This window comes from Molossus molossus, unplaced genomic scaffold (assembly GCF_014108415.1).
Source record: "Molossus molossus isolate mMolMol1 unplaced genomic scaffold, mMolMol1.p scaffold_m16_p_4, whole genome shotgun sequence".
Classification (NCBI taxonomy): Eukaryota; Metazoa; Chordata; class Mammalia; order Chiroptera; family Molossidae; genus Molossus; species Molossus molossus.
In genome coordinates this window covers 100,341,787-100,360,737 of record NW_023425377.1, presented here as the reverse complement: position 1 = coordinate 100,360,737, position 18,951 = coordinate 100,341,787, and the positions used below count along the sequence as shown (strand labels likewise).

Below are 18,951 nucleotides of genomic sequence, written 5' to 3'. Positions count from 1 at the left end.
ATCGTCCCATGGACTGAGTGGTCCTGGTTCAATTCCCAGTCAGGGCACATGCCTGGGTTGTGGACTCGATCCCCAAGGTGGGAGCAGCATGCAGGAGGCAGCCGATGGATGTTTCTCTCTCACATCGATGTTTCTATCTCTCCCTTCCTCTCTCTGTAAAAAATAAATAAATATATATTTTTAAAAAATAGTCTCCCAGATCATTTTCAGCTGGCCCCCACCACATCGGTCTTTTATATGTGCTGCTACAACCAACACAGTTCCTAACTCGGTCCCGGGGAAGGCAGACACTGTGCTCCGTCCACCACTCCACCCCGAGGACTTCAGAAGTCAGTGTTTCTGCTTGCTTGCTTTATTTTTACTTAAGAAAAAGAGATTCAAAATACTACTGCACTGTGTCATGCTTCTTTATTTTGAGGTTAGGGAAGGGTTGGGTTTCAATTCCTGTATCTTGCTGCAGTAACAAACTGAGCAGCCATTTCATTTCCCCCGGGGAGGCAGCTGAGGTAGATAAATGTATTTTTAAAATTCACTCTTTAAAACTCCTGCTTCTGGAGACTAGAGCACACAGACCCAAAAGGCAAGAGCTGCACCAGCAATTTAAACGGTCTTCCAGTGTGCCACTGTGGCTCAGCTCGAAAAAAGTAACTACACAGATACGTTTCTAATGTTCCATTCCTATTTCTGAACTGATTTCAAGCAATAGCTCCAATTAAATTTATTATCAACTATAACAGCTGGTTAAATCATCACAATTATTGAAGTCCTGGGTTTGAATTCACAACCTGGAGGTAAACAAAGCTTATGCCATCCAATGAGGAAAACAAATAACGTTTTAAAACTTGAAGATGAGAATAATGATTTCATAGGCTGTGAATCAATGACCCTAAAATTCATGGAAATTCAGTAAGCTAGTCGAACTCTGAATCCCTTGGAAGATGTAGTCATTTATTTACGTTATTAAACAATAGGATGTCCTTACTTGAACTTCATGCAACCAGTAACTTTTTGTGTGTGTGTGTGTGTGTGTGGTTTGTGCCCCTAGCGGGAACCGAACCCAGGACTCTCTGGTCTGCAGGTTGATGCTCAATCGCTGAGCCAAACTGGCCAGGGCTGCAACCAGTAATTTTTGTGGCTTTTAAACAATGATGATTCTTGACAGAGACTCCGGGGGTGGGGAACCTTTTTCTGCCGAGGGCCATTTGGGTATTTATAACATCATTCGCAAGCCATACAAAATTATCAACTTAAAAGTTAGTCTGTTGTGCCCTGGCTGGTTTGGCTCAGCGGTTGGAGCATTGGCCTGCGGTAGAGAGAGACCCGGGTTCGGTTCCCGCTAAGGGCACGTACCTCGGTTGCAGTTTGTCCCCGGCCCTGGTTGGTCGTGCGGGTGGCAGCCCCTCGATGCGTCCCTTCACATCGATGTTTCTCTCTCTCTCTCTCTTCCTCTCTCTCCCTCCCGCTCTATCTGAACAAAAAATGGAAAAATGTCCTCGGGTGAGGATTAAAAAAAAAAAAAAAAAGTTAGTCTTTTGCATTTGGTCAGGTTAATTCAGAGAGGCGTGTGATGTTAGCTGGTATTGATTTTGTGGGCCATATACAGACTGCGGGCTGGGTGTTCCCCACCTCTGGAACTTTAGGCAATTTATTGCAAACTTGTGTGCATCTTCCTAGGGAAATCTTTGTAATATTTCCAAGCTGGGACTTTCTGTATTCACTTTATTTTTTGGTAATACGTTAAATTTTTCAGAACTCTTCTGCATTGGTAGGATACCCTATATACTATGTTATATACCATGACCCTGTAAAACTATCATCAAAATAAAAGAGTGAAGTTATTGGATTACATCATTCCTTAGAAAACTTAGAAGTCATAACTTTTATCTGTGAAAGCAAACTTATGCCATAGACACTAACCTATTAAATAGATTGATCTGAGGACACAGCTCAACATTTGTGCTGTTAAAATTGGCTTCAGTGTAGAAATCTACCAGTGTCTAATGCCATCTAACATGACTTAAGAATTGAGCATTGACTGTGCAGATGAAAGAAAATTAATATCAGTTGTAGAGTCAGTTCTAGCATCAAGTTGGAGTGAAACGTTCATGCATTCAAAACCTTAGGTTGCAGCTCCTAATAGACCCTGGGTGAGCAAGGAAGTCCATTGGTGGAAAATGTTCTCTGGGAGATCTCATCCAAAGTCTGTCCTTCCCCAGGATCTGTCACTGTGAAGGGGATGAAGAGAGCCCCCTCATCACACCCTGTCGCTGCACGGGCACCCTGCGCTTTGTCCACCAGTCCTGCCTCCACCAGTGGATCAAGAGTTCAGACACGCGCTGCTGTGAGCTCTGCAAGTATGACTTCATAATGGAGACCAAGCTGAAACCCCTCCGGAAGGTACAGTATGTGTAGGAATTGGTTTGGAGGAGATAACTTGCAAAGCAAGCTTGTTTTAAAAACCCATTTCTTCCCCCAATAAGATTTTGCTAATGTGCTAAATATTCGTGAATAGTACATGTCTTGTGTTGGGCTCAATATGTAAAATGCAGCCAAGCATTTGCAGATAATCCCACCTTCTCTGTTTTATAGTCTAGAGCCTCTGATTTTTATATCACTCTTCAAAGTAAAAAAAAAAAAAAAAAAAGTGTGTGCGCGCACGTGAATGCATATGTATGTGGGGGTATGTATATATATGTCCATATATTTTTACATATGCAAAATATTTTTGTAATTCAATGTGATTGAACTGATGGAAACTGTGAGAACATTGTATTTACTGAGGTCAATTCTTAAGAAGATTTAATAGAACTGGAAACAGTCCAAATATCCATCAGTAGATGAATGGATAAAAAAGCTGTGGTACATATACACAATGGAGTACTATGCAGCTGTAAGAAAGAAAGATCTCTTATCCTTTGAGATGACATGGAGGGACCTGGAAAGTATTATCCTAAGCGAAACAAGCCAAACAGAGAAAGACAAGTATCATATGATCTCACTTATTTGTGGAATATAATGAACATAACAGTCTGAGGAATGGGGTAGTCCCAGAGACGTGGAAGTGGGGTACAGACGGACAATCCCCAGGTGAGGGGGGTGGTGGAGGAGAGATAAACCACAGACCTTATATGCATGTATGCATGAACAATGGACATGGACAACAAAGCTGGAGACAGGGCAGGGAGGGAGAAGAAAAAGTTGGGGAAAAAGGGGAAACATCTGTAAGAAAAATAAATTAATTAATTAATTAAAAAATAATCTGTTAAAAAGTAAATAAAATAAAGTAAAGACAGAGGAACAAAAAAACAAAACAAACAAAAAAAAGTATGAACTCATTTAATTTCTTGAAAGTCAGGCACTAGCTAATAGAAGAGAATGATTTTTTTTTTTATAAGGTATGGACTCTTTTTTGTGTTTACCTTTATTTGAGGATTTGGTTTGAATGTACTTGTATAATTAGAGTAGATAGAAAAAGTATTATTTTTCATCATATGCACCAAGCTCTAAGACAGAGATAAATATATTGTTATCTATAAACTTAATATTTAAATTCCTCACTTATGTTCTATTTTTCTAAAAAATAAAGAATATGAGTAAAATATAAAATTAGCATCTCATTCAATATGAGTAAAATATAAAGTGAGCATCTCACTCAAAGTTGGCAGAGGAAAACTTGTAAAGGATACAAAGAAAATGAACTTTATGTCATTCATGCTTGATAGCTGTGCCCCTGGATTTTTGCACGTAACCTATTTATTTTTTACCCAACTGCAGCCTTGGATCCCTCAATTTCCAAATCGGAGTTTGGAGACTGCAGTTTAAATAATGAGTCTGCCTACAGCTGCTTTTTCATTTACATTAAATGCAAAGAAATAGTATGTAAAGAGAACATTGCTTGGAAATAAACATGATAGGTTCCAGGATGAGCAGAGTGTAAAGCAAACAAGAATATTCCAGGAGGCATCTGACTGGTGGCTGGCCATCAAAATTCTCCATTAAAATCTGTAAATTATAAAGAGAGAGAATAGCATTTCCTGATTTGTGGTAGCCTTGATTTTAAAAATCTGCAAATGGTTTAGAGATGTCAAAACTGATGCACAAAATGCCTTTGGGACACGCATTGTCTTTTTTCAACATATGGGGTGACCTGAGTTCCAAAAGGCAACACTTTGTTCCTTGGGTCCCAGAGAAATCAGATGCCAGAAATAGAAATGGACCCTAACTCCTTGCCCTTTGCTTTATCCAATGAACCGAACCTATGTTTGTCTGGAGTAGCTACATGATACATTGTGCTCCATGATTCTGCAAATTTCTCTTCTAATCCCTCAGGGAACTACAAATTATTTCATAGCATCTGTATATCTTTCCATGTTTTTTCCTTAACCTACATCTATATAAATTTTTCATTTCAAGTCCGTCAAACATAATATTTCAATTTGAAAGCCACAATCTAAAATAATAAAATATTCACATTTTCTCTTCTTCGTAATATCTACCCTCTCTCCCATTGTTGTATAGCAAACAATACATGACTCTGTATATAACTTGAAAAGTCTTTATGTTCTACCTTCAGCTTTTATAGAATGATCCCTTATATTCAAATTTGATTCTTTCTTAATATTTTATTCCCAACAATTTGCATCCCTATTGGGAAATTCTTTTTCCACAACTTACCTGTTTATAAACCAGAGAAATACAGTGACTACATCTACCTTTTTTTAAACGACTATGAATATTCATTATATTCTAAAATACTAAATATATTCTTAGTAATGAATATGTTGTGGCACCCTAGTGGGCACCTACTATCTGTTGATTAATGAAATATCCTAGTTTTTAAAAAATATTTCCTTTGATTGGTCATAAATATTAATGAAGGGCAGCATGTCAACATCCTTCATTTTTAATAGCATTTATATATCTACAGAGGATGTTAGAATCTCATCCAGAGGTTGCTTCCTGAAAGCCCACCAATGTGTTTTATTTGATCCACAAAGATTAAAATTTGAATTAGTTACCAACATTTAAATAGGTGATTATTTTGCGTAAGGTTGCACACATCTGTATTGAAAATCACAGGATCTGGTTTGACCAGAACCACATTTCCTAGGACAACCGCCCGAGGAGTGAGATGGTGGCTAGGCCTTTCCAAGGGCTGTTTCCCTGAAGTTCTCCCCATCGCTCCGCCCCTTCTCTTTCTGACCCTGAGGCCTTGCGCCATCTCCACTCATCTGAGAACCTCTGTGGCTCTAGTAAGGTGTCTGAATTTTCGACTCCCGATCTACCGTATGATTCCTAGACATGCATTCTCTCCCTGCCTCTATGGTTCATGGGCTTTAAAAACCTGGACAAAGTATTCCAAACTTCTCCTTTCTCCTTTAAACCTGTGGGGCACTGGGTTAATACTTAAAGGGCAGTATGCAAAATGACTTTTGAGATTCTGAGATGGTACACACTATACAAATATGAGGCGTTTTAAAACTTGTCTAGATGGTTTGTTTTGATGCCACTAATTTTCATCAACAGTTTTCTTTTGGTAGTTTTGAAGTGGTCATGAAGAATGACAGGTTAGAATGTGTTCTAAGTACATCCAGTTAATTGCTCTCAACTCAGTAATTCCATTACAGCTTATAACATTTTAAAGGCCAACCACATAAAACAATTAATTTAGCGAATGATTCTGAATTTCTACCATTAGCCAATGGAAGCAGAATATTCTGTGGGGTGAAATAGCTTCAGAAAGTAGAAAAGAACAATTCTTTGCAATCTGATTAACTTTGGGGCTTAATTGTTAGTCTCTAAAAATATCAGTAAAACCTTACTTCATTAATTTCTAATACTACTACACCAAAATCTATAGTTAGTAAATTTCTCAAGGTGTGCTAATATTTCCAGAGGAAAACCTTTAAAGTCTAAATAAAATCATGAACTTATTTGAGGGAAAAACAATTTTCATCGTCTTTAAGTCAGTAAATAGCTCAGCTACTTTTATAACATTCAAGAAAAGTCCCATTAATCTACTGAGCTACCTGGGTCAGAAATAATTCTCAGGGCCCAGAGAAGTCAAAAAGCCAAAAATATAGAAAGCAGAGTGATGACTAAGTGAAATTTGGAAATGGACACAATATTAGTTAGGAGCATAAACCCACCTAACTGGAATTGAAGAATTGTAGGAGGCTCAGGTTTGAATCACTCCTGAGCAGGAGAAACCAGCTGCTGGGTTTGTAGCTAAGCTTGAAGATAGCCAACGCTACTGATAACTCGGTGTCCTCCCCTACAATGTTTCTTTACATAGGTCTCCATATACAAACTATTTGGCAAATTTACAATACAAAATATTCTACTGTATGCATCCATTTATTCCTTGTCTCATTTCTGCAAATCAAATGAGGCAGTGAATCAATTACCTTGGCTTTCGTAACAGTTAGATTGAACCATATGCCCTTGTCATTTTTGCAGATAAATATAGTTGAATATTGGGAGGTTCATAATATATGAGTTCTGTGTGAACTTCTTATGCCAAATATAAAGGAATAATCATTTTGGTATTTCTACATTTCTCCCATGACTTACAATGCTTTGGCTGCAATATCTATTTAAAAAAATCAAGAACTATATATGATAAATACTATGTTAATTCCTTCCTTTCCTTAACTTGATATAGCGTCCCATCTTTTAAAAGAGCCAAGAACCTGTGATACCATAACGAGTCAACTGCCCAAAGGTTATTATTGATTCTCTGCGGAGCTGTAGGTCTTGCAATTCATAGTGTTAAAATGGGAGAGGGCAGGGCATGTGATTAGATTCTTAGGTAGGGTCTTCTGGCATTCTATTAATAATGTGGCCTAATCATATAAGAAATTTAAAATGCAACATTTACTTATCATTATGGGGCATTTGCGATTTCACTAATACAACCACCCACACTGAATTTCTGCTATGTGCCAGATATTAAGAATAGACCACTTAATTTAATCTTCATTACAATCCCATTTTTAAAATCCTCACCCGAGGACATTTTTCGATAATTTGTTCAGATAGAGTGGGAGGGAGAGAGAGGAAGAGAGAGAGAGAGAGAAACATCGATGTGAAAGGAACACATCAAGTGGTTGCCACCCACATGAGCCAACCAGGTCGGGAGACAAACTGTAACCGAGGTACATGCCCTTAGTGGGAACCAAACCCGGGTCTCTCTGAACCACAGGCCGATGCTCTAACCCCTGAGCCAAATCGGCCAGGGCTACAACCCCATTTTTATGTAGGAATACATAAGTCCCATTTTACAGATGAGGAAAATGAGATGTAGTACCACACTTACTTGATATCATACACCCCAAAGCTACCTGATTCTAAAGCTTGTGCTCATCACACTGTGACTGTGCCTGAAGGGCCGAAATCCTCTCTCTTTGAGCTTCAAAACTTTAGCTTTTATGTAAATCATTTCTAATGGGAATCTTTCCAAATAAATGTTTGCAAAAATATTTGCTAAAAATCTTTCTTCTTAAACATGGAAGTTTTACCCAATATACTTCCCTAATACCTAGTTACATCATTGTATAAACAACAATTATTTTACAGGCTAAAAACATTACAACCTCAATAACTTGAAACACAGATAAGGCTGCTCATCCTCCGTCTGCTCCCACCAGTCAGCTGTGTCCTGAAAGCCCTTCTGTCTGCTTTTCTTTGTTTCTCTTTCCTCCCTGCTCTCAGAGCATCCACTGTGCTCTATTCCTCCACTAGCCCTTAGTCAGTATTTGACATAGCTACTGCTTTTCTATTTCAAACAACAACACAAGTCAGGAGTTACAGAGTTGGGTCTAGAAAAAGCTGACGTCAGTACTAGATGAACTCTGCCACTTTCTGTTTTGATCATTGGGAAAGGTTAGTGCCACGAACCCTCCGGTGTCATTCTTGGAGTCTTGGAGTTTCCTTTGGTATCCTTCTTAATTTTCAATTTTACTCAAATTACTTGGCATTCCACGATATAAACACATATTCTCACACACACACATGCACACACACTCTTTAGCAAATGAAGATTTCCATTGCCTCAGCCTGTTCCCCTATAATCAGAGCCCAGTCTAGGGGAGTGGGTTTGCTGTTTAATTTCTTCACAAATATAGGAAATCTCTGATCTACCCTGAGGCCAGGCAGAGGTTTCTTTATAGTTCTTGCAAGAAACACCCTTATAACGTGCAGCGCATCCGTTCTCTCATCTTTTGGCGGTGCGTCAGCTCTATTGCTATGTAAGCCATAATCTTAGGCAATGGTTCTGTTTTCAAACTCACACTCCCCAGATGAGCCAGGTAAGTTTTCCACAACACATCTATCACTACTGGTGGTGATGTCTACAGCCACACGCTTCCCTTTACCGTCTCGCTGCGTCATTCAGTGAGAAGCAGGAACCCAACAGGCTACTTAGCTGATCGCTGTGGGAAGAAAAGGACAAATAAACTACAACATAACAAGAATATCATGACGAGAAAAAATTTTCAAGGCAATTGAAGCATTATCTTTTCCACTAAAATGTTTTCCTTATTTTTTATTTGGTTTATTGCCTTAGCACATTCATGTTGTCAAAACTACAACTGATATGTTAATTAAAGTAATAGTCCAGTGCGAGTAGATAGCAATGCCAACATGACTTATGTCAAACAATAATGAGGTGGAAAATACAAGTTGCTCTGCTTTTTTCTAGTGGATGCTTGGGATTTCTTACATGACCTCATTCCTATGTCTTTTGAGGAAATACTAGGAGGTTGCTTAGTCTTAAAACGTTCAAAACCAAATTGTGTAGTCAACTCAGATCAGTATGATGGAATAGTTTTGTGCAAAATAGAAATATTTTTCTGTGGGCAGCAGAGAGCTTATTGTTTCATGAAGCGTCCATCCATAAACACAGCACAGCCTCTAGGCAGATCTGAGCCACATCAGCAGCAGATGATATTCTGGATGACTTTTCTGAGGAGGCTCCAATGACGCCCAGTTCACACATTCACTCAACTCGCTGTTCTAGCTACTATGTGCCAGTCATATTCAATAGTGAACCAGAGAGGAAAAACACTACTCTCAGGGAGCAAATAGTCCACTGCAATAAAGATGGAAAAGAATGAATTATGTACAAGATTTTGTAATGAATTTGAAAGACATGGTGGTCAGTGGGTGGTGGTGTAGGGATCAATAATTTTCTGTAACTGCAGCGGGAATGGTAAATAAAGGTAATTCGAAGAGAGCAAGCCACCATATGTTTAGTCTTTACTTATGAGACCATCCATATTAAAATATATTTTTTGCAATAACTACAAACACATAGCAAGATGACTGTCTTTTCTCTTTTGTTCTCCATGCTTCACATAACCTAGGCTAAACAAGAAGGTATTACTCGGGAGTTGGACAGCCAGGACAATGGGGAGAGAGAATTGGGAGTACAGTGCAGGATTTGATAGAGGATGTCTCACTGGAGACTTAAATAAATAACCCCTGAATAATCACTGTGGGCTGAAACATTTCTCTGCAGTACTTGTTAGTAGGAGATCCACTTATATATACTACTTTCATTCTGTTTCTCTCTTTAAAAATTATCACTTGAAGAACATAACCTCTCTTGCTTGGTAAAAATGTCACTGTTCTAGATGAAAAGAAGCACTTACATTAGATTTACTATTTGTCTTTAACAGGATACAGTTCAGCCCTTGGGGAAATCCATTTTGTTTTGACGAGAATGAGAGACACACAATAGAAGCTCTTTTATGTATTGTGTATTTTGATATTTGAAACATAAATGGTGGTGAAAATGATGGAATCAATATTACAGTGATCCATATGGAAAGCATAAAAGCATAACATTAGAATGTGCAGAAGCATATGTACACACACACACACAGTTACAAATAAAGATTTCCCTAAAGCATCATCTTATGATTGAGTTTTTTTAATGAGAAAGAACTTTTATTTGTCTTTCATTTTAATTTTTTAAGATAATATAATGATTGAGTTTTAAGTTACTTTCATATTTAAATTTTCCTCCAGCTAAAAAATTTTTTTTCTCACCTGGGATTTGATTTTAAATTTACTATTCTAATTTCTCAAATCTTGGCATAAAACATAAGAAAAAAATTTCCTTAAATTTTTGGCTTAATTTATTGAACCATAAGACCCTGAAAATCAATATGGCTTTCTTTAAAGCAAATATTTTAGACAAATCAAATTTCTTTTCTATTCGATTGACCAGTAAGAGAGAAATGAGAAAGATGTTGATGTGATCTATCTGGAATGATGGTGTCCAACCCCCTTGTACATCCATCAACATGCTTCTGTGATATTATCAACATTATAAAGAGCAAGGTGGCTGGAAGATTTCACTCCAAATCAGAACTAATCTCTCATAAGGCTACTTCCTTCCAATTTTCAACTTGTCTTTAAATGACACTATCAAGTTGCTCCTCTTCTTTTGTTTTCCACATGGATATACTACCCACAGCCTCATCACACCAATGACATTATCTTGCATATGAATGTTTTACCCAAAAGTAGGCTGATTCACCCACGCAGCCACAGATGCAGCAGAACCTGCCCCTGTGAAATGTATCTTATGCGTGGAATATTATAAAATATGGGGAAGTGGGACAGGAGGCAGAGAGGTTGAGCAATCGATACCCAATTCTTTTTTCTCGTTCTGTCTGATGGAGAAGTGAGTGGTGGGCAGAGAGAGAGGCAAGCTATGTTACTCTAATGGAGGTCCCTGCACATGAAAACTTGAAGCCAAGAGAAAAAGAGGCTTAGCGAGAAGACAGCAGAGCTTTGATTATAAGGACCTTCCTCCAGAAGACCCTAGGCTCCCCTTAAAGCACAGAGAACTCTACAATCTGGGAATAATAAATATTTTTAAATACTCTTTTAACTGCAATAAATATAAGGAAAGTAGCTCAATTTAAAAGGACAAATAATTCAAACAGTAAAGGAAAGAGCACTGGGCTAGGAGTCAGAAAATCCCATTTTAATTCTGGTTCTGAAGCTTAATCCCTATGATTTTTGCCTTAGTTTCTTCATGAGACTGGACAAGATTATGTTTTAAGTTTCTTGTGATTTAAAATCCTGTGATTATAGGAAAAGCACACTGAGAAACCCACTTTCAAAAAGGAAAGAAAGAAACCTCATGTTCAGATGAATCTTAAATGTTCTGAAGATAAAGAAAACAGGTATAGCGAGAACCCTTCCCATCAACATAGCTTAGATTGGGCAGGACTGGGTGCAGAGCAACAAACAAGACCCAGGTTCAAGTTCTAAAGAAATTACTTGCATGCTTTCTTAAGCTTCTTATTTGTTTGTTTGTATTGTTGTTTTTGTTGTTAATCCTCACTAGAGGATATTTTTTTCATTGATTTTCAGATAGAGTGAAAGGGAGGGAGAGAGAGAGAGAGAGAAACATCAATGTGAGAGAGACACATCGATTGGCTGCCTCTTGAAGGACCCTAACTGGGGCCCAGTTGAGCTGTTATTATTGTTGTTGATGATTTAATGCTCAGACACAGCCTGAGCATTAAATCATCGAACCTGCAACCCAGGTACGTGTCCTTTACCGAGAATCAAACCCAAGACTCTTTGGTCCTCGGATGATGCTCTAACCGCTGAGCCAAACCAGCCAGGGCTTAGTCTTCTTAATACCATTTAAAATAAACCATGGTGCCCTAGCCAGTTTGGCTTAGTGGTTAGAGCATTGACCTGCAGTCCAGAGAGACCCGGGTTTTGTTCCCGCTAAGGGCACGTACCTTGGTTGCAGTTTGTCCCCAGCCCTGGTGGGTCGTACAAGTGGCAGCCACTTGATGTGTCCCTTTCACGTCAATGTTCCTCTTTCTCTCTCTCTCTCTCTCTCTCTCTCTCTCTCTCTCTCTCTCTCTCCCTCCCTCCCTCCCTCCTACTCTATCTGAACAAAAAATGGAAAAATGTCCTCAGGTGAGGATAAAAAACAAAAATTACAAAATAAAGTATACCATGGTGAGAAAAACAAGACACACTCTTTCTTTATTTAAAAAAGAAAAGAAAAAAAAAAACATTAAAAGGCATGACTGAAGAAAGACGGAGAAGAGAAAAGGAAAGGAGAATGTTGAGGGGGTGGGAGTAGGGAGGAAGGGGTTAACGGGGAGAAATGGGGGACATCTGTAATACTTTTAACAATAACTTTTTAAAAGTCTTAGTCAAGGTAGTCTAGAATTAGATTGAAATCATTTCCAGATACTGAAAGTAGAGAAAAACAATAAATAATAATAATGCAAGAATACTTCTGAAAATGAAAGGCATGGTTATCCAGCACAAATGAATAATGACTTAGATAAAATTATGTTACTGTAAAAATTTAGAATACCAACAAATTAAAAAAAATACTAAGTTCTGGAAGCTTTCAAATGGCTTCTGATGAATTCCACTACAGCCAGAATGATGGTGGTCTTCTCATCAATGCCTGCTGAAGAGATGGTGCAGTAAGATCATGAGTATTCTGAAGGAATATTTAACTGCAACTTGAATCTTCGACACACATACCCAAAAAATCTAAGAGTGGAATAAAGACTTTGAAGATAATGCAAGTAATTTAAAACTTACATCTGGTGCCTTCTTAGGAAGCTTTTCAAGGAAGTTCTTGAACAAAATAAGGGCCTTGATACAGTAAAAACCATTAGGATTGGAGACGTGTTGGAGGGAACATAGCAGAGGAACCAAGGAGCTCTCAAGGCAAGGGCTGCGCACCCAGCATTTCTAAACTGTTTGAAAGTGGTCGCCTGGGATGGTGCAGAGGAGGAGAGCAGGAGGAAACAATATGTAGACCAAGAGAATGACCATCTCAGATGAAAGAATAAAATAGCATCCTTAGGATCAGAAGTCTCCAAGAAAGGATCAACCTTACAGCATTTCTGATTTGCTTGAGAAATAGGATTGAATGGCTTGGGATAGATGCAATGAAGGAAATAGAAAATTTAAGGTAGCTACTTTCTAAGTGGAGATTAAAAGGGAATTGTTTTTCAAATGCAACAGACATTTATTGATAACATAAATTATTAACCCCAAGCGGCAATTTTCAAACCTTTGGGCCTCAAGGCTCTTAGTCTTAAAAATTATTGATGACACTAAAAACTTTCGGTTATGTGGGTGATATCTATGAATATTTGCCCCGTTAGAACTTGAAACTGAAATGTTCAAATACGTACTTGTCATTTAAGAAACATTTGCATGCCCTGGCCAGCTTGGCTCAGCGGTTAGAGCATCGGCCTGCGGTCCGGAGAGACCCGGGTTCGGTTCCCGCTAAGGGCACGTACTTCGGTTGCAGTTTGATCCCGGCCCTGGTTGGTCGTGCGGGTGGCAGCCACTCGATGTGTCCCTTCACGTCGATGTTTCTCTCTCTCTCTTCCTCTCTCTCCCTCCCACTCTATCTGTACAAAAAATGGAAAAATATCCTCGGGTGAGGATAAAAAGAAAAAAAATTAAAAAAAAAAAAGAAACATTTGCATGTTAAATAAGTAATGCATTTTTATGCAAAACTTTATTTTCCCAAAACAAAAAATATTTATGAGAAGTTGCATTGTTTTTCATTTTGCAAATCATGTTAGTGTCTGGCCTTTGGAAGACAAATAAAATCCCATATCTGCTTCTACATTTGCTCTCTTGTGACACCATACATAATTTAGCTTCGGGAAAATCCCACCATATAAAAAAAATCTAAGAATTATTATGAATAGTTTTGACCACCCTGATCACATGAAAGGATCCTCAGGTGACCCTCTGAAGAACACTTGAGCCTGAGAGCATCATCCCTATACGCCACGGTTGCAGGTTGGTCCCTGGTCAGAGCACATGAAAGAATCAACCAAGCAATGCATAAATAAGCAGAACAAGAAATTAATGTTTTTCTCTTTTTCTTTCTCTCTCCCTTCCCCTCCTTCTCTCCCCCTACCCTTTCTTCTGTCTCTAAAAATTAATAGAGTAATGCTTGATTTCTTTAATGAATACCACTTTATATAGTTACAATATAATTTATTCTATTGATATAAGCAAAATAGCCATACACTTATCCTGGGAGGTTATGGGGCATGTGAGTGAGGAGGGCTGTGTCTGAGCATTAAATCATCAACAACAATGATAACAGCTCAATAGATGATGTGTAATATCAGTAAGTTGTCAATAGCAGTAGAAGCATATTATATGAAGTGATGGAGATCAATATCAGAAGCATCACCTACCATCTTTAAACGTAGTGATTTCCTCTAGATAGCAGTGCAGAAGGGTCTAGGAGGGTGTAGGAAATGGTCATAAGATGAAATTCTATGTAGTCTTCAAATGAGCTTTTCCTGTAGGTTTATGGAAATAAATCTAAAAAATGAATCGCTGTGATTATTCAGTAGGCCTGAAGTGATGCATGAGATTCCGCAGTCCTATCAAACGCCCAGGTGATGCCAATTCAGACTTGTTTCTGTAGCTGTAACTCACATAAGGAGGAAGGAATTCCTACCTGAGATCTTTCTGTCAGTCTGAGGATATCAAAGCCTCCGTTAGGTACTGGATTGTCTTTTACATGTCTCCCCGACTTTCTAAATTCTGTGAAAGATAGTCTCAGAACGTTCATCGGGGAACATTGTCTAGCTAACATTTAAAAGGAAAATAGTGGGGAAACTGGTGAAATCTTAATAAAATCTGGAGTTTAGCTTATATTAATGTACTAATGTTGGTTTCTTCATTTTGATTAATGTAAGAGGTTAACATTAGGGGAAACTGGTTGAGGGGTTGTACAATCTTTGAAACATTTTTATAAACCTAAAATTATTCCAAATTTAAAGTTCATGTTAGCCCTGGCCGGTTTGGCTCAGCGGTTGGAGCGTCGGCCTGCGGACCAGAATCCTGGGTTCGGTTCCCGCTGGTGGCACGTACAAAAAAAAAAAAAGTTCATTTTAAAATGTTAACTAAAACAGTGAATAGCCAGGGGGCAAATGCTGAAGTGTTCTTATTAGACTATGTAGTGAGAAAAGTGAAGAAAGGGAGACCCAGAGTTCTTCTTGCTCTCTGTTTGCCTTTGACCGCTGATCGTCCCAGAAACTCTTAAATATCTTTGGCCTCTAAAGAAGAAAGATCAGAAACCACTGAATCTACCATTTCATTTTATAAAAGAAAAGAACACACACACACAAAACCCAAGGATTATTTAATGTCTTACTAAAAATTAGACATTTGAGTAAAACGAGGGCCAAAATATAAGACTTTCTTCTGACATACTCATTGCTTTCCCCAGCTGTGGATGTTATTTAGATGTGCCTACTTTCTTCTCTAAAATACAAGGTATTTTTTTTTTAATGTGACCACAAGATAGACTCACTTATTTTACTGGAATAGTTCCCATGAGAGACTGACCACCTATGTGGTCACACTGAGTCGACCAAAGAACAGATGGGCCACATACCATGAGAAGTGAAATCATTGGAAAAAGATAAGTTCTGCCTTCTTAGATAAAAACCTCTGTTTCCTGTGGTCCTATAAGAGTGTGTGTATATTCCGGCCTGTGTGGCTCAGTGGTTGAGTGTCAATCCATGCACCAAGAGGTTGCCGGTTTGATTCCTGTCTGTCAGGACACATGCCCAGGTTGTGGGCCCAAACCCCAGTGGGGGGCATGCAGGAGGTGACCAGTCGATGTTCTCTCTCATTGGTGTTTCTATCTCTCTCTCCCTCTCCCTTCCTCTTTCTGTATAATCAATTAAGGAAAAAAAAATTTTTTTTAAAGAGTGTTTGTGTGGAAGTTGTGGTTAGCTTGTCAAATGATACAGTTAAAGGACCTAGCTAAGAGCACTAATTATGGCTTTTAGCTTGGATTCTCTATATTCTTATCTGGATTGAGATATCCTGTTGTTTAGGAATGAACCAGAAATTGTCCATGATGACTACTTTGGTGTGCTTCCAAAATAATGTGCCTATGTTTCTATCTGTTGTACAGTCAGGGAATGATCGTTGATGCCATGCCCGTTTATCCATCTCTTCTAAAGATCCTTCTGAAAAGCAAGTTTCCATGCATCCCTGCCACTTTGTAAATTATTTATAGGCTTGGAGGGAAGGTTTTTGCTTTGGTGGACACAAAGTGTCGTGAATAACACTGGCCTTTAATACAGGTGATGGGTCCATCTATTATGCCTGTCTATTACCCAGGAGAAGAAAATACATGTTACTTGGAACAAAAACATTGTTTGTTCTTCTACTCAGTGGCACACTCTGCTCCGTTACCTGGGCCCTGCCCGTGTTTCGGCTGTCTGTCGACCCGTTTATACCATCGTGACTCACAGGAGCTGTGCTAATGCTTCTCAACTTTGAAATTAGAGGCACCGCCTCTGCCCCTAGTGTATGTCCTTCCAGACCGGGTTCCCTTCCGTGACCTTCAAGCCAGGAAATACAAAGAGAAGACCAGCCCATCCAGACATGTCTCCTGCACCCAGGACCCATCTCTGATAACAGCAAATAAGCCACAGCATAAGACTGCGTTGAAAACAGGACTCGTAAGTGCTGTTTAAGCCAAAGAAAAGCAGAGTTCCGTTCACCTTAAAAAAAAAATTATTTATGAAAGAAAAATGCCAGATCCTCACTGAAAAATGCTTTGTGGTGATTTTTAGAAGAAGAGTATCAAAACTGACTACTAAGAACAGTGTCACCAAGGGATCCGTGAGGCAAGGGAACACGCTTGTTCAATCACGTAGGTTTTCAGGAACAGGCTTTGTCTTAGAGGAGTGACACTTGGCAGATAAACCCTTCCTCAGCCCTGCCAGAATAATTGGACCACAGGACACATATGTTAGCAGGTTTTGTTCTCTGTTCAACTAATAACTAGCTTCTTTATTGTGGTAATCCTTCTGATGCTCATTATTTAAGGATATGCAATATGGGCAAGTGTTACTCCCCATAGAGGAGCTTTGTGGGAGACTCCTGCGGAAATCAACAGAGTCTGGGCGAGATACATTTTTCTTAGCAGAATCGACTTTCAGAGAATAGGCAGGAACTCCTGAAATTCTGTCGGGGGAGAGATAGTTCAGAGGTGGGGAGAGACTCCTGAACAGAAACCCTTGCACTTTCTGTTTTCCTTCTGCTTTCCTGACTGCCTCGCCCACCTAGATTTTTCATCTATTTTTCTCTAATAAGGTTCATGATAAAAAGTGAGAACTAATATGTTAGAGGTCAGGTAACACTGCCTGGCAGTGGATTCGTTTTCTTTTAACCTAATTTGCTAGATAGTTTCCAATCTTGACATACTAGAAGGTCCGGCATTGCCATGGATTTCGTGATGCAACTAACCCATGTTGTCAAGGCAACCCACAGCACTGTTTTCTCCGCTCTGGAAAACCATTTCCTGCGTTGCCAACCTTAAATCACAATCATCTCTTATAATACACAGGGTCAAAGACATTCCCTGTATGCACGGAGCTATTACTTTTTTATAAGATATCGTGTCATTACAGTGAAAGAATTTGACTTGAGGGATGATGTGTACATTAAAGCATTAAAGTTAGAATAATCCCCTAGCATTTATGTCCTATCTCTGCATTTCCAGGAGATGGGAAGTTGTTTACTACAGGCTGTTAACATTTTTAAAGCTGTAGTAACAATGTCAGCATATATGACTAATTTCTATGTATAATGATTGCAATCAACAGCTTTTTCATGGTTTGTGACATTAAGTCTCCCACCAGTTGTATGTTTTTTTTCCCTTTCTAAGAGTCGAGACTCAGTTTTGAAGGTTCTTTACTATGTAAGTGGGGTAGCTCCAATTTTCTCTGGAAGCTGTGTCCACATCGCTCCGGAGTTCAGTCAGATCTGCACTCCCAAGTGGTTGGATGGAAGAAAATCCCGATAAAGGGAGAGGAAGGATTGTTTCACTCTTTTTGCTGGCTCACTGTCAACAAGAAATATGGATTAAGTTAAGACTCTTACTGAAGTTTGAAAACTTGAACACTTCATTTTCAACCCTAATCTCTTATTTGTTTTTCCTCATCATTACTTGGATTTCAGATATTTTGGTCTCTTTATTGCACCTTAAGAGTATAATCATTCTTTTTCTTTAATTTTAAATATATTTTTATTGAATGTATTGGGGTTACATTGGTTGATTAAGTAGGTTTCAAGTGTACAATTCTATAATACATCATCTGTATATTGTATAGTGTGTTCGCCACCCAAAGTCAAGTCTCCTTCCATCACCATTTATCCCCCCTTTACCTCCCTGCCCCCCACCTCCTTTCCCTCTGGTGATCACCATACATGACTGTGTCTGTGAGTTTTTTTGTTTTTGTTTTGTTTTGTTTTTTGCTTAATCTCTTCACATCTTTCACCTTGCTCCCTAATCCCCCATCCATGACAGCTGTCAGTCTGTTCTCTGTGTCTATGAGTGTTTCTATTTTGTTTTTGTTTATTTTGTTTATTAGATTCCACATATATGTTAAATCATATGGGACTTGTCTTTCTCTGACTGGCTTGTTTTATTTAGAATAATACTCTCCAGGTCTATCCGTGCTATCACAAAAGGTAAGATTTCCTTCTTTTTTACAGCTGAGTGGTATTCCATTCTGTAAATGTACCACAGCTGTTGGTCCACTCATCTACTGATAGGCACTTGGGCTGCCTCCAAATCTTGGCTATTGTAAATAATACTATAATGAACATAAAGGTTCATATATTCTTTTGAATCAGTATTTCGGGTTTCTTCAGATATATTCCCAGAAGTGGAATCTTGGTAATACAACTCACAGGCTACATTTAACTTACATAGTGATTGATTATACGTGACTCTTATTTACTCATTGAGTACTACTGATCTGGGTTTCCAGCTAATTTTTCAGACATTTGTAAGATGTTCTGCCCCTTACATTTCTGTTTAAAAGTTGATTACACAAAAGTTGATAACATAAAGGTTGAAACATAAAATCATGTGTCATT

At 38.6% G+C, this 18,951-nt stretch overlaps 1 protein-coding gene across 1 annotated transcript in view; it reads left to right on the top strand.

The window, feature by feature from the left end:
- Positions 1–18,951, top strand: part of MARCHF1 (membrane associated ring-CH-type finger 1) — a 150,380-nt gene that overhangs the window by 98,317 nt on the left and 33,112 nt on the right. The window contains exon 2 of the mRNA XM_036240327.1: positions 2,217–2,397. Coding sequence (XP_036096220.1) covers positions 2,217–2,397 — 181 coding nt within the window. The remainder of the gene's footprint in view (positions 1–2,216; positions 2,398–18,951) is intronic.